This window comes from Bacillus rossius, chromosome 7 (genome assembly GCF_032445375.1).
Source record: "Bacillus rossius redtenbacheri isolate Brsri chromosome 7, Brsri_v3, whole genome shotgun sequence".
In the NCBI taxonomy this organism is placed as follows: Eukaryota; Metazoa; Arthropoda; class Insecta; order Phasmatodea; family Bacillidae; genus Bacillus; species Bacillus rossius.
The window spans coordinates 40,536,982-40,562,940 of record NC_086335.1 but is presented as its reverse complement, the minus strand read 5'-3'; the positions used below and the strand labels follow the sequence as shown (position 1 = coordinate 40,562,940).

The window sequence follows — 25,959 nt, the reverse complement described above, 5'->3', positions numbered from 1 at the left end:
TGATTTCCTACCAAAAAATGGAAATTTTGATATATTACCCCCCCCCTCCCCCCTCCGAAACTCCCCTTGGGATTGGATTTCCGCAGAATCCGTTCTTAGTGAGCGTCTACATCACAAAATGAATAATTATGCTAAATTTCAAGTCAATTGGGTTTATAGTTTTAGAGATCTCGTGATGAGTGAGTCAGTGAGTGGTATTTCGCTTTTATAAATCGCAATAAATTAAAATTGCGACTATAATTTGAGATTTAAACTATCCTATCTCTCAAGTTGGATCGAACTGCACATGGTGTGCGAATTTTATTATAATCGGTTAAGTGGTTTAGGAGTCCATTGAGGACAAACATTGTGACACGAGATTTATATATATATATATATATATATATATATATATATATATATATATATATATATATATATATATATATATATATATATATATATATATATATAAAATAGTTTTCAGATAAGAAAGTTAACTACTTACAAATTAACAACAAAATTTTTTTTTTGCAATAAATAATTTCAACACACATCTATCTTCATGACACAGTTTGTGAACCAATTTAGAAATAGTTAATGCCTAAAAGTATTCTTTATTAGTAATTTTTTCAAATCTGCATTAAATTTCTTTAAAACTTTTTCAGAACTAACTTTGTTGTTATAATGGTTATAATTTTTAATTGCACACAGTATTAATATACCTTAAATACGCGAGACCACAAAATATCAAACAAGTTTAAAAATCTTAGTTTAGCTTCTAAACATAAAATTTGTGTGGAAGTATTTAACGAGACCTGCCTAGCTGTAGTTGTTGAATGCAAGGAAGTGCTAAAGACAACGCTGGCATGCACAAGTGCCCAGTAGCTTCCAGTTGCAAGGCGGTGAGCTGGGTGCTGTCTTTTCAACGTAATGTGTGCCTGTGAGACACTAAGCGGTGACCCTATAATTTTATCTTTGGAAACTGCAACTAAGATCAGTAAACACTCCTTTGGGGGTTCGTAGAGATGTTAGTTAACCAGAAAAGTATTTTTGAGGAAATTTTTTGGTAATTTACTGGAAAAGTTCTGCAAAACAGTTTAAAAAAAAAAAAAAAAAATTGAGTTATAATTTCACAGAAACAAACAATTAATTTTTATCAACTATTTTGTAAAAACAGAACCAAATAAAACATAGATTTTGTCTTTCTTTACAATGTAATGGCTCACTTAACATTAGAGATTTTGGTTTTTGGTAGGACCCATGGTACCCTCTACCAACTGATAGGAATGAAAGAATTATTGTTTTAACAGTACCTACCAATCTGCAGAAAATAAATTATTAACTTTAATTATGTAAATCTATGTTGGTAGTGAAAAAGAAGGAAAATTTCCCATAAAAATATATGGTTATATTCCAAAAAAATTTCTCAATGAAAAATATTCCTCTGAAAATTTTCCCACTCACATCTCTAGTGGTTCGTATGTATCTATTTAAAAGGTTTTAAGTAATAGCAGTGTGAAAACTGCCAATTTATGGCATGTTTACTGCCTTAAAATGTTTAATAAGCCAAATGTCTGGAAAGTAGGCATCCTGCATAGTCTGAAGATTTTTTTCATGAAAGTGGACTGGGAATATGTTCTAAGTTTCCTGTAAAAGTGTTTTTCAAATACCCTAAAGCATCTTTTCACATAAGTTACAAACACATTCATTTGTACTTCTAATGTAACCATGCTGGAAATTTTGAATTCCAAAAATAATAATACATTGAGTTGTGCTCCTGGGTAGTCTTATGTAGCAGAGTACTTTCTGTATTTGAGGCAGCTGTACATGTAGAATTTCTTTAGGCTGTGCTTTCGTGGTTGTCATAAATGCCATATGTGCACTCGCTAACTTAAGAACTAATTTAGATAAAAAAAAAATTCAAGTTGATAACATATATTCATTACCCCTTTCCAGGTAAAAGTGGTGAAATTCAGTTACATGTGGACAATCAACAACTTCAGTTTTTGCAGAGAAGAAATGGGCGAAGTTTTGAAGTCGTCCACCTTTTCTGCTGGTTCAAACGATAAACTGAAATGGTAAGTTACAAACACATATTGTTAAAATCGTAAAAACAATATGATTTACAGACTGTGTTTAAAATTTCTACAAAGTCATTTGAAATGTTATTTTGGACTACTCTAAGGTGACTTCCGGGTTGCCTGTACACATGTAGTGCATTGTGCTGTTGCCAGAAATCTTGACAGTGCTCTTCTAAAATTTTTCAAAAATATGGTTATTGTTCCCCTCCCTTAATGATTATACCAGTATCATTCTATTAAATACCAACCATTGCTATTGGTTAAAGCAGCAAAAGCTAGTTATTATAATCCACTGAAAATATATAATGAGTTAACATATAAAATTTGGACCTTGTGTCATTACAAAACTGTGCTAATACCTTCATCCTTGGCTGTGCCCTCAGTAAGTTACTGGCATTGATAGTCTATATTTACATTATGTATTTTCTTGTCCAGTTCTTACTGTGACATTTTATTGCAAGAAAATAGAAATTTGAATTTAATTATCAAAAGTCATCTTGGGCCTGGTACATACCTATTTCATGTAGAAATTTATTTGAATATGATGTTTATGATTATGGTTTAAAAAAAAAATGTAGGTGTTTTTACTGAAAACTAAGATGGCTGCCAAAAAAATTGGGTGTGAGTGCAGTGTTTGTATATTGTCACTCACTCTTTCATGGTCTCTATTTTGAGTTTGGATGGCTAGAAAACTGTGAATGAAGTGAATAACTTTGAATTAATGTGCAAAAACTGAGACATGTCCTTGAAACCATAAAGAAGATAGTAATGAAACTAAGAAATAACTTAAGTTCAGCTAAATGAAATTTTAGTTTGATATTTAATAGAGGTGGGACGATACCACACTTTCGATACTCGATGCTGTATTGTTTTTTCAGTTCAATACTTTGATACTTTCGATACTCCAGGAAAAAATATTTTCCCATTAAGTAACAATTATTACAAATAACATAAATTAGTTTTAAACTATATAAATTCCCTCTTTATTACAAAAATACAAACTGCAAACAACTTTAAATACTTGAGTATAAAAAATAGAAGCGAAATACAAACTATCTTCAAGAGAGTTAGCCCTTTACTTTCAGTACACTTTTTTTTACCACGAACAAATGTAAATAAAAAGATAATCAGAAATTTTTTATTGTTTGTTTCATTTTACAAACAACTTTATGCAACAGAACAATTTTAAATAAAATTTTAACGTGAGAAACGTAAAATACAAAACAATCCGATCGTAAGAAAACAATAACAATCGGGTATATTCAGTTCAAAGATTAATGAATGCACAAAATATGAGATCCGTGCCTTGGTAAAGCGCGTGCACTATTTTCATAATCATTGCTAGTTTGCGCCACTAGTCTCGCTTGGTGCTGGCCATAGATGCTACTAGCGAAGTGCACAGTCTTCCTGATACTCTCCATATCTATGGTGCGATAAAGTTATTTTTCTACGTTTGCAAAGGCAAACAATGAACTTTTTCAAAATAAAAGCATTAAAACGTAGTTTATCAGGAGGAATATAACAAAAAAATTTGTGAATTTTTGGACTTTTCCGCTTCGTAAAGACGTATGAAACGGGAAATTAATTATTTTATAAGTGTATGTTCCGGGAAAGTAAACCATTGTAAATATAGTACTTTCGGCGGGACCAAAATTAATCGGCGTATGACACGGGAAAATGTATGAAACGGGAACGTATCATCGAGGTACTACTGTAGTTGTATTTTGTACGATGGCGACTCAAAACTTAATTCAATACAAATGAACAAGCATTCCGGTATCGAAAAAATGTATCGAACTTACAGTTTCGATACTCGATACTTTGCGATACCGTCAAGTATCGAAGGTATCGAGGTATCGAAGTATCGAAAATCCCATCACTAATATTTAATGAATGTTACAATTGGAAAGTATATCTATAATCATGTTTTTTTTTAACTATGTTTAACAAATATGTCATGTATTTATTTGTGCTATCATCAAAATTTTTGTACACGAAAGTAGATAACCATAGTCACTGCTTTTCATTAAATGCTAGTATGACTAGTTAAATGTGTGTCATTTGCTTATTGGAGTGTTATTTTTGCAGGTGTTTACGAGTCAACCCTAAAGGTCTGGATGAAGAGAGCAAAGACTATCTCTCCCTCTATCTTTTGCTAGTCTCATGCAACAAGTCTGAAGTCAGGGCAAAGTTCAAGTTTTCCATTCTTAATGCCAAAAGAGAAGAAACCAAAGCTATGGGTGAGAAAAATAATTTATTTTCTGGTGTATTATATTTGGAGTGATTAGATTATTGCATGAATAATATTCATTGAATTTTTTTTGTGCAGAAAGCCAACGAGCATACAGATTCGTTCAAGGCAAGGACTGGGGCTTCAAGAAGTTTATTCGCAGAGACTTCCTCCTAGATGAAGCAAATGGTTTACTACCTGACGACAAGCTGACAATATTTTGTGAGGTACAGTTATTTTGATATTTTCGAGTACCTCCTTTCTTATATTTTTAAAAGCAGTGCTTATTGGGTGCTTTAATTATTTTGTGATCCTTTTTGACTACACTGCAGAGTTAAAAATATAATTTCTTGTTCATTTTTTTGTGAAAATCATTCAACCTAGTTTGAAACTACCTTTTTTGTCCTAACAGGACCTTAAATTTTCAGAACAGGATTTTCTTAGTGTGGAGCAGCAGGCACCAGTTTGTAGGAATCTCTCATCTTGATTTCACTGATACATCACCACCACTTCATTTAACTACATCAATACGAATAATCACCTGCCCAGTGTTAACTGTCTTGTGCTGCCTCAGTTAGACTATTGACACTAAGGTCGGTATTTCAAGATACAAAAATAAGGGTTTAGGTTTTGAAAATGCTACACCTGTATACTAACTGTATTCCTAGTGCACGAAATTTCACAGCTAGTCCCTTATTTTTAGGGAACAGATTTTGGTGTCCTATCCGTTGACAATCTGTTGACCAAATTCAGTGCATGCACAGAGCTTACTTTTTTAGTTTTCGTCCAGATGGCAGACCCACATCTGGAGCCATTAACTCGTATGTAGTTAACTTTTGTGATCATTTTTACTTTAATGGTCATAACAAGAAATAATCAGAACTTAAAAAGTACTTGAGAAAATTAGAAAGTAAGTTCTAGTTTTGTGCAATGGTATTGCTCTCTCTTGAATTTTTTCCATAAAAATTATATCAATGGTTGCAAAACACCTGCTAGAATGCGTTGAAACCAGTTTCTAGCCTCGCGAAGGGCATAGTTTATTAAAAGGTTGCAGATTTGTTTCCTTACTGGGTTTCGGTTGTAGTTGTATCCCAAACATTGCTTATTCACTACCTTACCTGAATGTTTTGTAATACCACCATAAGAAGCGGTAAATCTGCGAAACGTTCTTTTTAAGCTTAATTAGTATTGGCTTACACTGCTGGGTGCTTGCGAGCTTGAATTCGAGAAGGTAATAAGTTCAATTCTATCCCATGGATTGAACACGGTGCTGTTAGCTCGCTGTCCACTATAAATCTAAGCCTTAGTGTCAAACCATGTAAAACGAAACCTTATCTCTACCCTTATCATGTTTCGATTTCTGAGAAAAGAATTTGTACTGAAGTGAAATTATAGATGACCTATATTTAATAATTAAGTAGTGATGCAGTTATTATTGGTATACTATAGTGTTTTGTCTTGCCTCATGCGTAACAGATGCAAGCAAAAAGTTGTGGTAATTTATGCTTTGACTGCTGTTAAATTATTTAGTTTTGGTGGTAATTTCAATTAAATTCATTAAATTTCAAAAAGAAGTTCAATTTATCAGAAAACTTGTGGGTATTTATTTTATAGTTTAGTCTAGAACGCTTGGATCTTTTCAGGCTACAGAATTAATATTGTTGTTATTAAAGGTGGTGGTGTTTATGTAAAGAAGTTAACCATTTAATTTGCTGTTGTGAGTAGGGTTATTTTGTATTATAATAATTTAAATGTCAATTATATATCTATATTTTCAAATGGCCTGTATTTGTAGGGACCATTATTTTTGTATTAGCATTATTAGGAACCTTGTGAGCTCCTGTGAAACTTTAATTATTTTACTCCCTTACATATAGTTGATTTTTTAAATTTATAATGAAATGAACATGTATTTTGCCCAAGTTTTTTATTTAATATTAAATTGGTAAGGGACTTCATTAAAAAATATTTCTACAAATTTTTTTTGTATTCTAATTGTTTATGTAATTATACATTTTTTTATAGGGTATTTAACATACAAGTATGTTGATCTAATTGTGGCATTGTGGTAAATTTGTGCATGTTGTTGCAGGTCAGTGTTGTGGCTGACAGCGTCAACATCTCGGGCCAGTCAAATGGTATACAGTTCAAAGTTCCCGAGTGCCACCTGTCCGACGATCTGGGAGTGCTGTTCGAGAACCAGAAGTTCAGCGACGTCACGCTGTCTGTGAGCGGGAGAGAATTTCAAGCCCACAAAGCCATTCTTGCTGGTCAGTACAACTCATCTGTTTCGTCTTTTAAGATATTTTAATCGAATTTCCAATACATTAATTACTTTCTCCTTGTGGCGTTTTAATTTAAATGAGTGCTTTTGAGGTGTGCCAATTGATTAAAGGATTATCCATATGTAAATGTGTTTTAAGTCATTGGAAACAATTTTATCAACCCTAGATTATTATTGACATCTGAATACATTTAAAATTATTTGTTAACATAATTTGATAAAAGCCCTTAAAGGTCATTTATTCTAATTTCAGCATTTAGGCTAGGTTAAGAGTTAGGAAAATGTAATTTTCTAGAATTTCTTATTATATTTGATATTGATAGTTTGTGTTACATGTATTTATTCATATTCACGTAAGAGTTGTTGCTACGAGAGAGACACATGAAGACATGATACCTGAAGTGTAAGAAAGAGAGGAACAGGTGTTTCCCACTGAGCTTGGGATCTTGAGAATGAATGTATCATCATGAACTAGGCATGATAAAGGATTTTTGAAAGAGACAGAGAAGGAAAAGTCCTTGATTATGTATATCAAAGTTTTTTATATATGCAACTTGTGCCCTGATTGGCAAATTTTTTAAAGTGTTTTTAAAGCTTGTGAGTGATTTGTTTTTGAAGACACATTACCACCTCCCTCCTTTATTGATGGAGATAGTCTAGTCATCAAATAGTCATTAGCTTATCATGGTATCGGTAGGTTTTGTCAGGTGGCAGTTCACAATTGAAATGTAATATAGCAAGGAGTAAATTCCACGGCTGTGGTTAAGGCTATATGAGATATTAAATTTTTTTTTTTAAAGATTTTAATTAGAATTCGTAAACCACAATCGTCGGTGTGAACTCACAACGAGGCAAATGTCATTCCAAGGATGTAGACATTGGTTTGTACTGTCTCGTAAGTAAGCACAGGATTTTAATATGGGTGATAATTAACTTTTTTTTCATCTGACATTTAGTTACCAGTTGAAAGATAGTTGTTTAGAAGCAGAAATTTTGTTTTTGTGATGGTTGTTTGTAGATAATTCGGAACTGTATCTTAATTGCAATGGCCACCATCATGCTTTATAAAGTTTGGTTAAGGATAATAAAAGGCAATAAAAATCGGTAAATGTGTTTCTAGAGAGTTTATTTTATTCAAGGATCATTCATTTTCATAGCAATAATTTCATGTACTTAGTATTTTTGGTACCAGTGTTTTTACCTATGTAATAGTCGGACAACATTAAGCTAGCTGGGAGGTTTGAACTTTTATAACCTGAACAAGTGTATTTTAAAAGTTTAGTAGAACTCATTGAAGTACAGACACAGTTACAATCAGGAACATAAGATAACACAAATATATAACACACACTAAAATAACCAAAACAAAAGAAACACAAAAAATTAGCATAATTTAAAAATAACTTTTAACTAATTAAAAAATATTAATACATTACATACATAAATTAGTTACTTAATTACACTAAAATTAGTATTTAAAATGTCTCATTAAAAATGTTTTGAATATAAAAAGGATCCAAATCTTTTAAGCAATAATCAGAATTATCAGTACACCTTTTGAACAACCCATTTTTTCTGTAAGTTAAAAATATTTGCAATGTTCTGTGTTTAAAAACAGGAAATTTTCAGTCCAATTTGGTTTGATATTTCTGTGCTGTAAAACAATTTATTACAAAAACATTATCTGCCACTTTTCTTCTAAACTGCAATGTGTGCATGCTCAGATTTTCTAGGGTTGAATCATAGTTAAATTACTCTGGATTATCATTTACTAAATTCATGTTAAAAATGAGACTTCTTTGGTATGTTTTAAAGTCTATTTGAATCGTTAGTTGTTACTGAGCTCCAGATGACTGACCCATTCTCTAAATAAAAGAAAAGTAAATAAAAGACTAAGCACAGTTAAAAGAGGTAGCCAAATAAATTAAATATTTTATAAGCCCTAATATTTGGTTTTCACTTGCAGTTATATTATCAACTAGGTGATAGAAGTAAAGTTTTGAATCTAAAAGAATACCCAGATCACGCATGCATAGAGTTCACTGTATCATGTTTATTACTTAGTTAAAATTTTCTGGGTGCGTATTGTGAAAATATGTTATGATTTTAATATTATTTACATTTAGTTTCATTCCATTATTTTGGCACCATGTAGTTATATTATAGATATCTTCGTGCATCAATATGCAATCACTTGGTTGCAAGATAAAATTTCACCATAGGTAATTAAAAAGCACAAATTTATGATTGTACTTTTACCTGGTACAAAATAGTGTTGACAATCTGATATTTAATGGGATAAATGAAAAAAAAAATATATTTATGAATGATTTATGCAAAAATCTTAGAAAAATAACATTGTAGTGAAATTGGTCTAAAGTTTATAATTGTCTTATCACCTTTTTTTAAATATTAATTTTGATTTTTATATAATAATATTATCATCTAAAAAATTACATTGTAACTGGTTTTCACCCATATGGAACATGATACTGAAAAATTTTATCTGAAGGTTTTTCCAAGGTGAAGTTGAGCAGATTTAATTTATGGTGCAATTGTATGTAATCTGTTGGCCTTGTGCTAGAGACCTTGTGTTATGAACTAGACTCTATCTTTCTTTTGGTTGCAACATTTACTCTTTGTGCACACAAATGATAGTCCTAAAATTGATTGCAATGAAAAAATTGTACTGAAAGTTTTTTGTTATCGCAAGACTACTTAAAATTTTTTTTTTAGATATGAATATTTATCATTTTTTCAGTACTTCAAAAGAATACTTTTATTTACATTAAGCATCTAAAAGAATATACTAATATTTTAGTAAATTTAATATTTTTATATATGTTAATTATTTGATTACTACACTCTGTAAGTATGAAAACTGGAATATCATACAGGATTAAAGGAAGACATTTTAAAATATATTTTGTTGCTTTTATGTTGGAATAATTCTGGTTATTTGACCACACTTGTAATGGACATGTATTAATTGTATAAGAAAGTTCAATGTTTTGCAACACTGAACAGGAAATAAAAATCACGCCACACACAACCTTTTTCTTCTGAAGCAGTAAACTGGCATTCAACTGGCTGGCACTACTGCTGTATATAGTTTTAGACAATTCAGTCAAAACTAGTGATGGTTCGAATCCCATTTTTCTCGAATCCGAATCCCAAACAGTACCTCGAATCCACCCCTTGAATCCGAATCCAGATTTCAGGGGTGTAAAATTTAATTTATAAGGGAAAAAAGGGGGGGGGGGGGTTGTGAAAGGGAAAAAACATAATGTGGAGATATTCAACCCTTTAAATTTTTATTTAAAAAAACAAGCATTTTGACACGTTCTGGATCCAGACGATTTCGTTTTTGGTCACATATGTTCCCTGCAGTGCTGAACAAACGTTCAGAGAACACTGTCGCTGGAGGTGAACACAAATATTTTTTCGACAGTTTATGTAGCCTGGGTAAACATGCAGACTGAGTTTTCCAATACTCCAGGATGTTTGTATCTGGGTTAACTGTTGGATCACGCAGGTATCTGGTCACTTCATCAACAGCTGTAGAATCCGACTTGATGGATGCGAGGCGTTCAGGCATTATCTGCGAGTAAAGTGACCATATGCCACTTGAGGAACCAGTTTGAATAGGTACCTGATTAGAAAATTGAAAGAAATTACTAACAGATACAAACAAACTGCAGAAAAATTAACAAAACAAAGAGAACTACTTAGCCCATCTTGCTTTTGCACAACTCCACAATGCTTATGCAAGTCAAGCTTTTGTGCTGCTGTAGTGAGAAGTTTCACTGCCCTGTCAAGCTTTTCCTTGCTTGTGAACACAGCTCCTTTAAATTGAGGATCAAGAAGTGTACTTAAAACATACACTTCTTCTTCTTCTAGTGTCCTATATCTTTCTGTCAAGGATGCAAAGAGATCATTCTTCACACCCTGAAGACCTGAAAGTACAGGTGCAGGTTTCTTTAACTCTTGTAGCAGACTGTTAACAATGGGTATGATTTCTGATGAATTAACACCAGCCTTACTTGCTTGTAAGGTAGCTTGGTCAAATATTTTCAGAATAGGTATTATGTTTTCAGTTAGTTCCCACTGGGTCACAGATATTTCTACATGCAAGGCAAGATTGGTTGCTGAAAGAGCCAAAGCTCTCCGTTGCTCATATAGTCGCTCAAGCATATGCAGGATTGAATTCCATCGAGTTGGTTTATCTTGCACGAGCCTATGAGCAGGTAAACCAACAGTTTTCTGGGCTTCTCTCAATACTTTGGTTGCATGGGATGAATGTTTAAAATGTCCCACCATGCGACGACATGCACCTGTTGCTGCAGCAACCATTTTGCTGCTAAGAAGACCATCTTTTATTACTAACTGTAAAGTGTGTGCCAAGCATGGGATGTGATTGAAACTGGACAAGTTCAATGCAGCTACAACATTCATTGCATTATCTCGTACAACAGAAAACACTTTATCATTGATTTCCCACTGAACCAGTGTTCTTGTCAGAAAACTGCAAATGTTCTGTGCAGAATGGGAGATTTCTGGAAACGGTACCACCTCTATACATATATGCTGGGCACAAAAGTCTCTGTCAATGAAGTGCACAGTTACTCCTAAGTAGTCATCATTGGCTGTTGAGGTCCACAAATCCATTGTAACCGAGACAAACTCTGCTTCACTTAGTGTTTTTTGTACAGATGACACAATTTCAGCATACATGCTGGGAATAACTTTATTAGCAAAATATTTCCGTGATGGCATGGCGTACCTAGGTTCGAGATGATCCACTAGAGCATTGAAACCTTTATCTTCGACCACTGAAAAAGGCTGTCTGTCCAAACAAATCATCTTGCCAATTAACTTGGTAATATTTGCACTTCTTGTATCTCCTGGCTTAAATTTCTCTCTTTTTGCAATGAAATCTTTAAGTGTTAGTTGAGTTTGATGTACAATGCTTTTGCTATGTCCTGGTTGACTCTCTTTACTAGACGAGTCAGTTTCAGTTTCAACAAATTTTAGTTCAGCCACATTTTCACCAATGATTTCATTAGAACTACTCACAGAACGTGATGCAGCCCTAACGTGGACTGGATGTTTCTTCAACTGTTTCTTCATAGCACTAGTTGTTTGGCTCTTGCCACCAAGAGAAATGTTTTGTTTGCAGTATTTACAAACGGCATAGTTAGGGTCTTTCGCATAAACTGAAAAGTGTTCCCACACTTCACTTGACATTTTGAACTTGATATCGGTAAAAGTATATTACTTGAACTTAAATATCACTTAACCATAATGTTTCAACACCACGCTGCCTAGAATACATTATTTCAGTCACGGAAACAGAAATTATAATCCGGCGGAACAATTTTAGTGCTACCAACATAACTGTTATTAACAGTCACAGAAGTAGTCAACCAAAGTAGGCCATCTTGGTTTCAGCCATTTTTAGGAAATAAGAATGTTTCGTCGTATAACTTTTAACATTTAGGCTCACTTAAGCAAAGAAAATAATTAGTTGTAATTTCAGAACTAAAGTGGATGGGCACTGCGTATATTTTATCTTGGAAATTTAAAATGCTTGATATGAAGATTCGTAATTTTTTGCTGCTGAGAATAACTGGCTAACATACATATGTTGGCCATTATGCAAGTTGGTAGTATAACAAAAACAAATACGGACGTAGAAAGATAATTATATTCATTTTGGAAAACGTGTTTGATATAATTAATTTAAAATTGAATTGCTATTAAAATAAATACTGCATAACGTATCAGTTTTTTTTAGAGAAAGTTAATTTCGTTGTTAATACTGAATGTGCTGCTGTAACTTGTGATGGAGGCCAAAATTATGGTTATATTACCAACGAATTTCTAGGTTAACTGATTTTAAAAGTCGAGAATCATTATATGAGTTTCGATCCGAAACGTGTTTTATTTTAAGTCTTAGCTTATTCAGATGACACTCTGTGAATTATGCCTTAATAAATTTCCACTTTTATGAAGCCACTGTGCAAAAATGTTCATTTAGTGAACATAGGTTTCACATCAGTGCATAGTAATTTTAGTTACTTAATTACTTATTAAAAGTACAGAATCTTGGGAAACGGTAATATTATATGTGCCTTGTTATCTTAGGCATGAATTTTTAAATTTATAACATTTCCTGGAATATTTCTTCGAATCCTCGAATCCTCGAATCATTTCCCTCGAATCTCAAATCTTTCGAATACTAGAGATTCGGTGGGATTTGTGGATTCGAGGATTCGACCGGCCCATCCCTAGCTCAAAACACTGTAAAGCATAAATGATACGCTGATATTCACAACTTAAAAGTCTTAAAGACTTGTTGAAATGGAATGGTAAATATTCAAGTGTGTTATAACTATAGACAAAAGTTTATGGTTTTTTTTTTTCGTCCAATTTTTGTTTTTTGAACAGATGATTTAGGTGATATGGTTTTTAATAATTTTTATAATTCTGTTTTTAATATTTATTCCACCAAAATAATGTTAGTTGACATACTGAATATTTCTGATTAAATAATTTGTAATAAGTTATTGTAAAAAAGGTAATTTCTGAACAACAAAAACAAATCAGTGAGCATTTATATTTTAAGTGATTAAATGGGACGCACAATCACACACAATTTTTTATTTTTTTATTTATGGATTTTGATACAAACTTTGTTTGTAAATAATATGTCTTGACTTTCAAACATTAAAAGATTAGGTTTTTGTGATTTGAATTTGTTTTTTTAAATGCTGCTTAATTGGATGATTTAATTATCATTTAGGTGATATATGATCTTATAACTTGCATTTTGATGTTATACAGTGTAATGACATAGGTGGTTTTCAATGTTATTTCGGTTTTATCGCAGCCTAACAATATAATACTGTCCCTAGTTATAATGCAGGTTAGTTAACTTCTGATGAAAGTTTAAACCCTAGTATAATCTCTCCTAGTTCACCCCACTCATGTGATCATCTCCTTGTGGAGATGACTGGGTTCTGAACCAGTGGCCGCCGGTCTGATCACCCAAATGTCATCAACCAACTCGTTTGTCAGTAGCTCTATGTTTCCTTGTTGCAGCTCGCAGTCCAGTATTTGCAGCCATGTTCGAGCACGAAATGGAGGAAAGAAAACACAACAGGGTGGAGATAACGGATGTCGACCACGAAGTATTACGAGAAATGCTTAGATTTATCTACACAGGCAAGGCACCCAACCTGGATAAGATGGCAGATGACCTGTTGGCCGCTGCTGACAAGGTGGGTGGCTCTGAAATTTGAAATTCACGCACATTTGTCATTGTCAGTTGTGGCGATTCTAGTTCTTTACATTTTGTAAATCAAAAATATTGTGGTTTCCAACTACAGACAGCAACAAAATACATAATGCGTATTTTAGATAGTTAATAATAAAAATAATTAATTTGGGCTAGCAAAACACCATCAGTAAAGGAAATGATGTTTGTATTCCATTGTTTATAATTTTAAGGTAATAAGATGTTTCAGTAGTTGCATTTTTTTTTACACAATGAAATTCAACTTTTTATTGTATCTTAGGCTGGCAACTGTTGTATGTAAAAAAAAGTAAAAATTATGTTTTCAAACTGGCAAAAATGTAAGTTTTAATACAGACTTATGTTTTGTGCATGGAATTGTGATAATAAAAGAAGCAATTAACCTTAATTATTACTTATGGTTATGAGCATGAGAAAATATTTTTGTGAACAGTGTTTGGTACTTTAAACTGTACAGACAATTTTTTTATCTCAGACTTTTTTTACAGGCAAGCTCGTTCAAAAAAAAAGATATAATTTAAAATTTTAAATAGAATCAATAATTGTGCTTATGCTAATAGTTACAATGTACAGTAGAACCTTGATTAACCAGAGTAATTGGGGGGGGGGGGGGGGGGGGGGTGTTTAGTCTGGATAAGCGAAAATCACGGATAATCGAATTCAAATGTATTTGTTATACAATTCAGAAAAATTATTTCGTAAGTAATTTATACAAGGTTCTAGAGTGTGTGTGTGTGCGCAGAGTTCCACGAAGGGCAGAAAACGATTCTAGGAAGGAAGGGCAGTTGTTCCGTACTTGTAATCCAGCTTAACCCGAACTGAACTAGTATTTCTTCTCATTGGCAATTCTAGCTAGTTTCTTTGTTTGTTTATACTTTTAATACGTAGTTTTTAGTTTTACTCCTTTCTTGTCCCTTCCCTAATTAATTACACTTGGAGGGCTTGGTTTTTCCCCTAAAAAAAATGTGTAATTTAATTTTTAATTGAGAACTCAGTTGATTAAATGCCTGGTTAATTTGGTCATAGATAATCAGGGTTCTACTGTATAGCTTCTTCAAAATCATTGCAGAGTCCATGTCCCAGTGTCTGTGCCAGTGACTGGGGAGTGCTTCTCAAGTTACTTGGCTTCTCTCTTTTTCCATTATGTAATCACTGATTTGACTAGTCAAAAATTTACATGAACATAATTTTTTCTTCATTTTAGTCTTCCATACTTTGCCACATTTCAAGGTGGTTCCTGGTTAAAGTATGGGAAAACTGTTGCAGTGGTTTCTTCAGCTCAGTTAAGTTATTTTAAAATTTTGTGATGTAATTTAAATTGCTATGTCTATCTGGGAGTTGTGTGTGTTGTGTTGCAGTACGCGCTGGAGAGGTTAAAAGTGATGTGCGAGGAAGCGCTCTGCACGAACCTGTCGATCGAGAATGCTGCGGACATCCTGATCTTGGCCGACCTCCACAGCGCCGACCAGTTGAAGGCCCAAGCCATAGACTTCATCAACACGTCAGTACAGGCACCAATTACCAGTTCTATGGAGTGTGTGTTGCCCCAATGCTATACTGTGCAGTGCAGCGTGTAGTCAGACACGCACCGAATACAGAAGTTCTTGTAATCGTGGCTTACCTCTCTACGTTGGGTATTGCATTATTCTTGTTTTTATTTGCTATTTATGCGGATGTTTCACTATTCTATAGTGCTTAATGTTGTCTACAGAACATTTACATTCCAGAAAGTCGGGGAAAAATCGGGAATGTTAGAATTTGTCAGGGATAGTCGGGGAATTCTCTTGAAATCCTGGAAAAGTCATGGAAATTCCCTATTGATATTAATTTGAGGGGAAAATGTCATGCTCCAGTCTGCCATCAGCCATACTGTGAAAGCATTTTTTTCCCAGATGGGGTGTTAGTGCATAGTCTTACCATGTAATGATATACCGGTATGCAAAGTTCTGTTAGAAATAAAGAAAGGAGAATGGGTTAGCTAAGCTGTCGAGGATGATGGAGGCTGTATTATCTTAATTTCTTTCAGAAAATATCAAAGTATGTAAATTATAAAAAAAAAAAAAAAATTAGGGAAATTTATAAATTTTGTCAGGGAAATTTTGTTACAGTTTTGACTCGTGTTAAATTTTGTGGTTAGTATATTTTTTACATGTTAACTTGCTATTTAAGTTATGGATTTATTCATAATTTAAATTTATTCCTGTCTTATGGCTTTATGATCACCCACAAGAAGTTGATTTTTCTGTTTCCAGTAAAGAGTAATGCATTCAGGTTTATTTCTGTAGTCCCATTTTCTAAGTATTACTTCATTATGTTATGGAATTAATGTAACCAAAAGTAAAAACCCAACGTGGCTAGTGAAGCAGTGTTTTAAAGGGCAAAAAAAATTATTCTGTGTTTCAAATTTTTTTATAATTTGTTTCAGTTAAAACTTGTGTCAATTCTTATGGAGAGGTGTGAATTGCTTTACTTGTAGTCACTGTGTGTTAATTTATTTGTTAGTGAAAGCATATCTATATTCTAAAGATTCAGTTAGTTGTTTGCCTACAACAAATTTTACCAGGTCCAAATTTAAATTATAACATCTTTAGTTTATGACTTGATGTACTCCCATTGCACAAATCTTTTAAAGATAACATCTTTAGTTTATGGCAACATTAGAGGATTATTTTGGTAAGAATTTTGATATATTGTGCTAGATATTTTTTATTTTCCTGATTGGTTTTCCATCAACTTAAAAAGAAAAAATAGAATAATAATTTTAAATATTTTACATACATTCTAAACATACTGTAAATTAAGTCCAGTGAATTTGCACAAAGAAAACCCTGTAACACTCCAGACCTCAGACTAGCTCAACATTGGTTTAGAGTGCACATACCTGGACACTTAAAAGTAATTTGTTGGGTGCTGGAAAAAACAAGTTTGATAAGGAGGTTACTGCCTATGATTGATTACTGAAATAACATTCCTTGGTCAAAATCTGATTTTCACTGTTTATTTATCCATTACGAAAATTCACAAGACACCATGGCCGCCATCTTCTGATCACGTAAACAAATACATGTCGAAACTACAAACTGCACTGACTCAAACACAAATTTCTTGTTGGAAGTTACTAAAGGTTGAAAATCCTAAACTGTTTGCATGTATATCCTGTGAATGCGTGCAACTCACGGTACAAGCCGAAGGACTTTGTCCTCAGAACAATGATGACATTACTTGATCATTGTTTTGGGCTATTACTAAAGACTGTGATTGACCAAATTCTAATTTGAATGTCCAAAAAGGTTTTAAGTTCGGCTTGGCCTGGACCACGGCCGAAAAGTTCTCTGCCTCTACTAGTTAAAAACCAAACAAACCCATGATGAATATTATGCTTAAAATCGTTAAGTTCAAGACTTGTCCCACACTATGTTTTTTTTTTTTTTAAATTTTGTATCATTACTTTTATTTTTTAAGGGATATTTCTGTAAATTTAGCTATGATGCCACCCTTGCATATTTTGTTCTGTCACAAATATTTGCTACAGATATTCTGTAAGTGTAATATAATGGGTGTAAAAAGTTGTGCAAGTGTTCGTAATTATGACTTGAGAAAATTTTTGGATTACCAGTGTTTGGTGTGTTGGTTTTTTTATAAATAAAAATCTTAACAAATTTGGCTTTCACAATATTTATATTAGGAAGCGAGACAAACATAACTATGTATTATTCTTGTTCATCTTGCTATTGCTTTGTCAATAATCTCTAGTATTCGTGGTCTAGTTTTTCTTTGATTTGATAGTACTGAGTAGTATTTGGTTTTAAATTAGATATGACTATTCATTGTTAGTCACCTTAATAAAATATTAAAATCAGTTAAATTTTTTATTTAATTTATATTTCATGTTAATGCTATTTTAAGAAAAAGTTTTAAAGAAGTTCATCTAATGTATAATAAAAATACCTTAAACAGTTCGTTTTTAGGAGATTTTGGTTATAAGGAAATTTATTATATTAAAAATTCAACTAGTACAATTTAACTACTGATATATTTATTAGCTTTCAGTTTGGTCATTTAGTGCAATTAACCAAAAGACCATTATTAATGTCGTAGGTTGGAAACAGCTGTAACATAAAATTGTGCTATCCTTTGTGATGTATGCATGTTTCTGCCAATGTTTGCTTAAAGGCATTTAAGGTTCATGCACTAAAACAGAAATAAATTCGTGGCCATTTTTCAATACATAAATTTTGGTGAGTGGTGTAATCACTCGCCTCCCATCAAAGTGATCGATTCAGTTCCCAAAAGGGGGCAAAGCCAGATGTTTTTGCCTTTGGGAAAACTTGTTTGGTGTTGCCTTGGTTCCATTGCTGCTAGATCTCGGCCAATTCACCCCTCAACCAGCTCCGTGAGATTTTAAGCTGTAGTTCAGTCACCTAGGGGCCATGCTGGTTGAGTGGGCAGCCCCCTTCCCTCCCACCCAGGCACACAAGTGGGAAACATGTCAGTGATGATGAGGGGCTGAGCCGTAGTCGGCGTGGAGCGGTGTTGCAGGAGCGGTTGCGGTTGTGGTTGCAGGCACGCCACGGACGTGATGGAGACGGCGGGCTTCAAGTCGATGGTACAGTCGCACCCGCACCTGATAGCGGAAGCGTTCCGCGCGCTGGCCACGCAGCAGATCCCGCCCATCGGGCCGCCGCGCAAGCGCATGAAGCAGAGCTGAAAGCAGAGCGGCACGACGAGTGCACAACATGCCACGGGCTCGTCGTGAGGCGTCGCGTCGAGTTCGTGCAGCGTGGGGGACTTCCCTCGTCAGGGATGGACTGCAGTTTTCTTTCATACCTCAGAAAGTATTCTTGAATGTTAAAAAGTGAAGCAGAACCTTGTTGCTACAAGAAGGCGGAGTTGCTACCTTAAGTTGTTTCGTGCCCCTCCCACTAAATAAAATTGAGCATTCGAATGTTCAAATGAGAAAAAAAGTGATGTAGCTTTTTGTCCCCTCTTTACCAGTAGTATGACTAAAAATACAAGTGAATTTTTTTTAATACTACCAAGAAGATGTTAATCTTGATTTTGGAGATGTGGATTTGTGTTTATTTCACCCACCAAGAGAGAACTTTCAATGAAAACTCAGTGTTCAAATAATTCTTGTACAAGAAGTAAACTTTTTGGATGCTGACCTCTACATTCGTGCACTTTGTTTTAATTTATTATGCTGTCTCATGCAGGGGAAAGGCAACCATAAACATGACTTGTAGAGCACCACACACCTCATTGAATAAACTTATATTTCCTGCTGTTGAGATTATACCTTTCAATGCTTGCAAACATGTTACTGCCAGCAAAACAAAACAATAAATTTTAGGAAGGGCATAATTTTTTTGTGACCATGATTTTTAAATCTTGAGTATGTCAATGTTTTCTCCCTGAATTCTTAATGTTTTAATTGCCGCCTGTCCAATATTTTGATTTGTTTAGAAGAAAGTTGGTTCTACAGCAGTCCAATACCTACCTCAGCACACTAGCCAAAGTTTTCAGTCCATTGTTTCTCGGTGGGGATATCTGTCTCCTTAAAATGTGTTTGAAAAATTCCCATATTTGTTCACTTATTTGTTGTTCCTTTGTGTATGTTGAAGAAACACTTTCTTGGTCTGTTTATTTTGTGAACTTGAGTTAAGACCAAAGAGAACATTGTAAGCATAAAATGTTTTTTATCCTTGATGTTTGTGTGGATATATCACTTTGTTAGCTGTTCAGATGCGACAAACTTTCATGTCCATTTATTACACAGATGTGTGTTATTTGACAATTGATTTAATTATAATTCATAGAATATTATTTCAGTATTTCTTTGATAAAATTTTATTTTAAAATCTAATTTTTTTAATGAACGAAATCAGAGAGATAAGTTTATTTGCGGCATACACATCTACATCGGTCATGATTTTTCCCAAGCATGTACATTAAGTTTCAAGTGTGAGTATACCATTATTATGTGACACAGTTGTAATTTAATAACTAACTTGGTCTCAGAAGCTGAAATGTCAAGGTTGAAAAATTTCCTTTTCTTTCTCTTCCAAGTGTACATTGTATTTTTTGTAGTTGGCATAGCTTGCTAGAAAACACTGCAACTGTTAGTTTTTTAATGTTTGAATTGATCTCCTAAGTTGTTTGTGTTCATGTACTGTGTTAGTAGTTTTATTTGTGTGGTAGTGATAGTAAAATAGCTCTGTGTACATTCATTGTAACTACATTGCACATTCATTAAATTATCCTTGTTTCATGTTTCTGCAGTAAGTTTTAAGTTGTGTAATTGTTTTGGATATTTTTTGCATTAAAAATGGGTTTGCAATAGTGAGCTAAGATGAAAATGCACTACAGCATTGAATATTGTGGTATTAGTGGGGTTTGTAAATGAACAATTCTTAAATACTTTTCTTTTGGAAAATGGCAGGGAGTTGTAATCATATAACTTTGTGACTGACCAAACCAGTTTCATAAATGCAGAACATTTTTCACAATAAATCGTGAGACCCATGCTCACATTCTTGTGTGTACATGTATGAGTATTTCCCCCTTGTATTATGCATTAATGCAAACACAACACATTTTCCACATGTTGCAATTTTTGAGTTCAGTTCGATGAGTCACAAAAACAGCATTTAGTTGTACTACAGTAGTTCAGTATTCATTTTCTTTATTGTTCCTGAAATTGTGTTTTTGTACACTTTTTTCAAGTTTTAATATAATGCTGTGATGTTATCCAGCTTTGCTTGAAATGTCTGTTTCATTAAGAATACAGAATTTTTGTTAAAAAAAAAATATCCAAAGCACAGTGCACTTAAGCCTTAAAATGTTTTCCTGATTGGTTTGTGTCTGAAACGTGTGGCTGATGTACAAATGGCCACCAGTTTGTCAGGTGTTGTAAGTGGGTGATGCCCACATTTGCCATACATGCTCTGTGATATCAGGTTCTAATTTAAGTTGTCATTTTCAAGTCAGGAAATGTTAATGTCCCACCTTAACTGTAAGGAGCATGGATTTTTTTTTTTTTTTAGATTTAGCAAACTGCGACATCTTGTATGTAGTTCTATGCCGATGTTTACAAATTTTATGATTGATGCTTATGTGTATTCAGCTCATGGTAATATTGAGTCAAGTATTGTAATAAACATAGTATCAACATAATTTTATTATTTTTTTTTTTTGTGAACCAATGCAGTGGACTATCCATGGTAAAAATCTACAGACTGAAAAATTAGCTGGTTCAATGGTCAATAAGATAGTCTTAATAAACCTTTATATACTCACTTAATATGGGAAAAATAAATTAAAAATAACTTAAGAAAATGTTGATAGAGATCAAAAATGGTGCAATATTTCAATATTAAAACATAGAAGCTGAGCAAAATGTTGGTGTAAAAATTTATGTAAATGTACCCTACAATCAATTAATGTTTGAAAAATATTCAGAGAAACACATTTTGGTGCCCGACCAAAAATTTAATTTTTTTTTTTCTCCATACTCGCTCTTTGCATCAACTTCCGATTTTATTTTCAGTGTTCTTCAAACGATAAAGCCTTCACTATTTGTAGATGTCATTATGCACTGTTTTTCACAGCACTAAACTTAAAATCACCCCTAAAAAGACTGCAAACTAATGCACTTATTTGCAGGTTATCAATTATTCTTTACTGAGCACAATACAAAATGCATGCACTGCTTACAAAAAAAAAGGTCAAAAATTATTGGCTGGTGGTAATATTTTTTGCAGTGTATTAGTCACCTGGTGTAACTCGAATAGGGAAAATGGAACAGCCTCTCAGTCTATACGAATGCAAGCAGATAATGGTTGAAAAATTTACTTGTAACAGCGTGCAGCGTGTGGTACAGATTTCAATGGTCTTGTGTGTTATTCGTCAGATGTTATGCCTCGAATGGGGGAAATGGCCTGCAGATGAATCAGCCTTTCGGTCTGTTTGAATGCAAGCAGATGATTAGTCGAAAAATTTACTTTTAACAGTGTTGTGGCATGCTGCAAAGGTTTTGATGCTCATGTGCAATAAAAATTATTTTGTCATCGTTTGGAAATAAGTTAATTTTTAAAAATTAACAATAAATAGAGTTTAAAAGTTCAAAGATAAATATAATTTTTTTTGTGTGGGAAGCATCTATTAACGCAAACTTTATGGATGGGAAGATTGTATAGCATTTCATTCTGTCCCCTGTTCTGAGAGGCTGTCAATAGAAGCTGCTTATATCTCATAATACTGCCATTAAAATACGGATATATGGAAGTGATCAAGGGAATAATTTTGTGAACTTAAGCGGGAAAACATATTATGTGGGAATGTCTTAAGCAAGTTTTTCTGTTTATACATACTTGGCTACATATATATATATCTATTAAGAGTACACAAATTTTTGGAAGTATTGAAGATAGAAAGCATGTTAAAAAATTCTAAATTGGTAAAACTAAGATAAATTGCCTATTGTTAATTTTTAAATAGATGACTGGAAACAAAAGGAACAAAAAAATACTAATTAGCTTTATTTACAAATTGATCCAATCTGTTATGTATTAGTCTAAAAATAATATTTATGTTTAGTGCACATAAATTAGATGTTAAAACAACTATGAAATTGGAGAACTCTTCAACCAGTATTATCCAGAACATATTTACAATTAATTTTGAAACTAACAGTTTTTAATAAAGAGTGAGGATATATGGGCCTGCTGGTCACAAAAGGAAAAGGAAATTTAAGAAAATAAGTTAAATTTATTTTGAATATATTCAATTTGTCATCAGATGAATTAATATTGTTCCATATTACTGAGCATTATTCTAGTTTTGACCTAATTAGTAGAGACCTGAAAAATTCGCTACTGCGATAACGCGAATAAAAGCATTTTCACATGTAAAATGCGAATTTCTGCACTTTTAATTGAAAACGCCTATTTATCATGCTTATGGCACATTTTAAAGAAATTTTGTTAAATCCGCCTAAAAATGACGTATCAAAATAAAGATGTATCGTAATTAATTATACATACGTATATTTACAATGATTTTCCATAAGTTCATTACTTTTCTAGATACTACGGTTATTTTGATTTTTTAGTTTAGTCGCCATCTTCCTTTTCTCAACGGTTGTTCACTTGTTGTACTATAAAAATAAAATTTGTCACGGGCTTGAAATATATTTATACATAATTATAAAAATGCAATGTTCAATTTCTTTCGTAAATTGTTCTCATATTCTTATAACATCGATTATGGGCCGGTATTATGACCTCCGGCTAAATCTTCAGGTTAGCTAGCCTTCAGGTTAGGCTAGCCTCCGGTTAACGAACGAGGGGTGTATTATGACCCATACTTAGCCTGCGGTTGGCTAACCGGAACCTGACGAAGCGTGTGGTGTAATAATGGGTGTGTTGGTAATGAAAAAAACCAGCATTTGGTAACTTTTGTTGCAAGACAGTTTTCTTTTTCTGGTAGAATGCTAGTCAGCTGTTTGTTTGTATTGTGATTCAGAATGTTTACAGCTGCAGTAAAGAACTATGCCGCGAACTTTATCTTGCAACAGATATAATTAAATTAACCAAAAACTACTTCAACGTCAAACCTGCTTTGTATTAAACCATAAAATTACAATTTACGATTCAAAACCGTGTGTTTTCAATTTTACTCTTGTATTTAAACTCATGATTTTGTTAGGTTATATATTAAGCCAAAACTAACGAAGTAATTCTATACAAACAAATAAATACGGATGACATTTTTGCTAGAGAAGACTTATTTCTTTCATAAATTTATTTCATAATCAAATAATATAGACCCTGTTTCGGGAAAATACTTGTCGATTTTCATTTCACTGGTGTAGGTTTCATTTTTGTACTAATAGTTTCGTATCACGTATCCAAATTAATCCGATCCTGATGGAATTAGTTTGTGGTATAGCATGCTTGCTGTTTTAATTTAGTTGGTCGAGAGATCCTAGACATATTCACTGGGGAAATAATTATGATTGTAAAATGTATACGAAATTAATACATTTTTTCAAGACCTGACATAATTTGTTTGTATCGTGATATGTTAGGTATTTTGAGTTATGTACAGGGTTTTTCAACATTCTAAATTAAAACAGCAAGTCTAATGTAAAACAAGACCAACATATAAAGGGTCATGCCGATAGGATCAAGGGATAAACTTGGATATGGGAAACAGAATAATTCCAGTGCTGTTTTCGTTTTGCACTTGCGTGGCAGGTAGATAATAAGTACCTAAAGGTTTGTAAGATAGGGAAGGGATAATTGGGTAACATTTATTATCACATTCAATTGTATTCATTGAATTATAACCACGTCTGAAGTCGTATGAAGTGCATTTCATTCCCGGCATATGTCCACTGTATTACGAATAAAAATTTGCAGATACAAATTCCACGAAAACACGCATTTTATAGGTAATAATAACCCTCATTTTGCAATTTTAAAATTCACTTATTTACACATATTCTTAAGCAGGAACATTTAAGTTTATATACATTGCATACTTTTATATACTTTGTGATCAATTAAAGTCAAATAATAATACACGACTCGACGAGAATAGAAAAGCGTGACTACACTTTCATGTCATGCAATTTTTAATAAAACTTTGATGAATACGGCGAAGCATTTTATATTTAGTAATAAATTATTCCATCGCATCCTGCAAATATTCAATAGAATTCCTCAAATAGTCATCGTTACTATCAACAACTAACCTCGCCTGATACATCGCCATTTTATTTTCTGTTGCTTAGCCTCCGGTTAAGCAGCTAGCGGCCGGTTCATCCACCCGCTAGGTTAGCCGGGACTTTAACTGGAAGGTAGACGTTAACAGGGAGTCATAAAACCGAAATAAGAGCTAGCCTGCGGTTAAATTTTAGCCGGAACTTTAGCCGGGGGTCATAAAAGCGGCCCTAAATTTACTTTTATATTTTTAACGGTGCCTTTACGTTTGGGTTGAAAATAAATCGGCTGGCTAAGAATGTTTGAGTTTCATGTTGGTCACACTGTTTTGTTCGTTATTTTCATACAAACAAGTTTCTTCTGACAAAAACTTTAATACGTAAATTACGTTGTAGTATAATACGAACGACAATATTTATTGTTAAATAATTATTGAAATTAATTTTTAAACTTTCCTATACCCATATTTTAAAGTTATAGTTGAATAACACGAAAGAGACATACAAGTATGGAACTTCAATCGTAACCTCAAAATATGAAATCCTACGAAGCTGTAAACAAGTTTGCCGCGAAAACCAATTATTTTATCATAAACGAGTAACGTAGCTAGTGCGATTATATGAGGTATTTGTTTTCATTGTGGTTTTCTGGATTTTAAGCATTGCTTTAAAATAATTGTACAGCTAATGTTAAATTAAGTATAAAGTTACCCATATTTTGTTTGAAATGCCTAAGCCTACCGTAAATGCGTGTGTATACGGGCGGAAGAATTCAAACGTTAAGGTTTATACGCTTCTGACCCAAAAACGTTAATGTACAGACAATGCAGCTGCACAGTTACATATTAAAAAAGAAGACAAGAACAGCAGAAGTTAGTGGGGTCGTTACCACAATGCTGAAATACCACAATGCTGAATGTCAAAATTGACCACAACGCCGACAGCTAGAAAAATTCTGTGTACCACAATGCCGACATAACAACTGAATGAATTTGTGTGTGTTTCTTAAATGTACCTAACGCCGAAATACGACAATCAAACCTAGCCTAGCCTAACTTAACCTTGTCTAACTTAACCTTGTCTAACTTAACCTTGTCTAACTTAACCTTGTCTAACTTAACCTTGTCTAACTTAACCTTGTCTAACTTAACCTTGTCTAACTTAACCTTGTCTAACCTAACCTTTGTAGCAGTCCTGCAATGACATTTTTCGGCGTTGTGGTACACAGCAGTTTTCTAGCTGTCTGCGTTGTGGTCAGTTTGGCATTTCAGCGTTGTGGTGTGTTCCCTAGTTAGTTTTTATAAACAATAATTCGTAATTTTGTAAAAAAAAAATTAGTAC

The 25,959-nt window shown here is 33.2% G+C and overlaps 1 protein-coding gene across 6 annotated transcripts in view; it reads left to right on the top strand.

Moving 5' to 3' along the window:
• Positions 1-21,068, top strand: part of LOC134533879 (protein roadkill) — a 283,593-nt gene extending 262,525 nt beyond the window's left edge. For all 6 annotated transcript variants that reach the window (XM_063371612.1, XM_063371616.1, XM_063371611.1 and 3 more), the window contains 7 exons: positions 1,939-2,060; positions 4,152-4,303; positions 4,393-4,520; positions 6,386-6,563; positions 13,682-13,860; positions 15,254-15,396; positions 18,459-21,068. In XM_063371612.1, the coding sequence (XP_063227682.1) occupies positions 1,939-2,060; positions 4,152-4,303; positions 4,393-4,520; positions 6,386-6,563; positions 13,682-13,860; positions 15,254-15,396; positions 18,459-18,603 (1,047 nt within the window). In that variant the 3' untranslated portion in view covers positions 18,604-21,068. The remainder of the gene's footprint in view (positions 1-1,938; positions 2,061-4,151; positions 4,304-4,392; positions 4,521-6,385; positions 6,564-13,681; positions 13,861-15,253; positions 15,397-18,458) is intronic.
• The last annotated feature ends 4,891 nt before the right edge of the window (positions 21,069-25,959 follow it).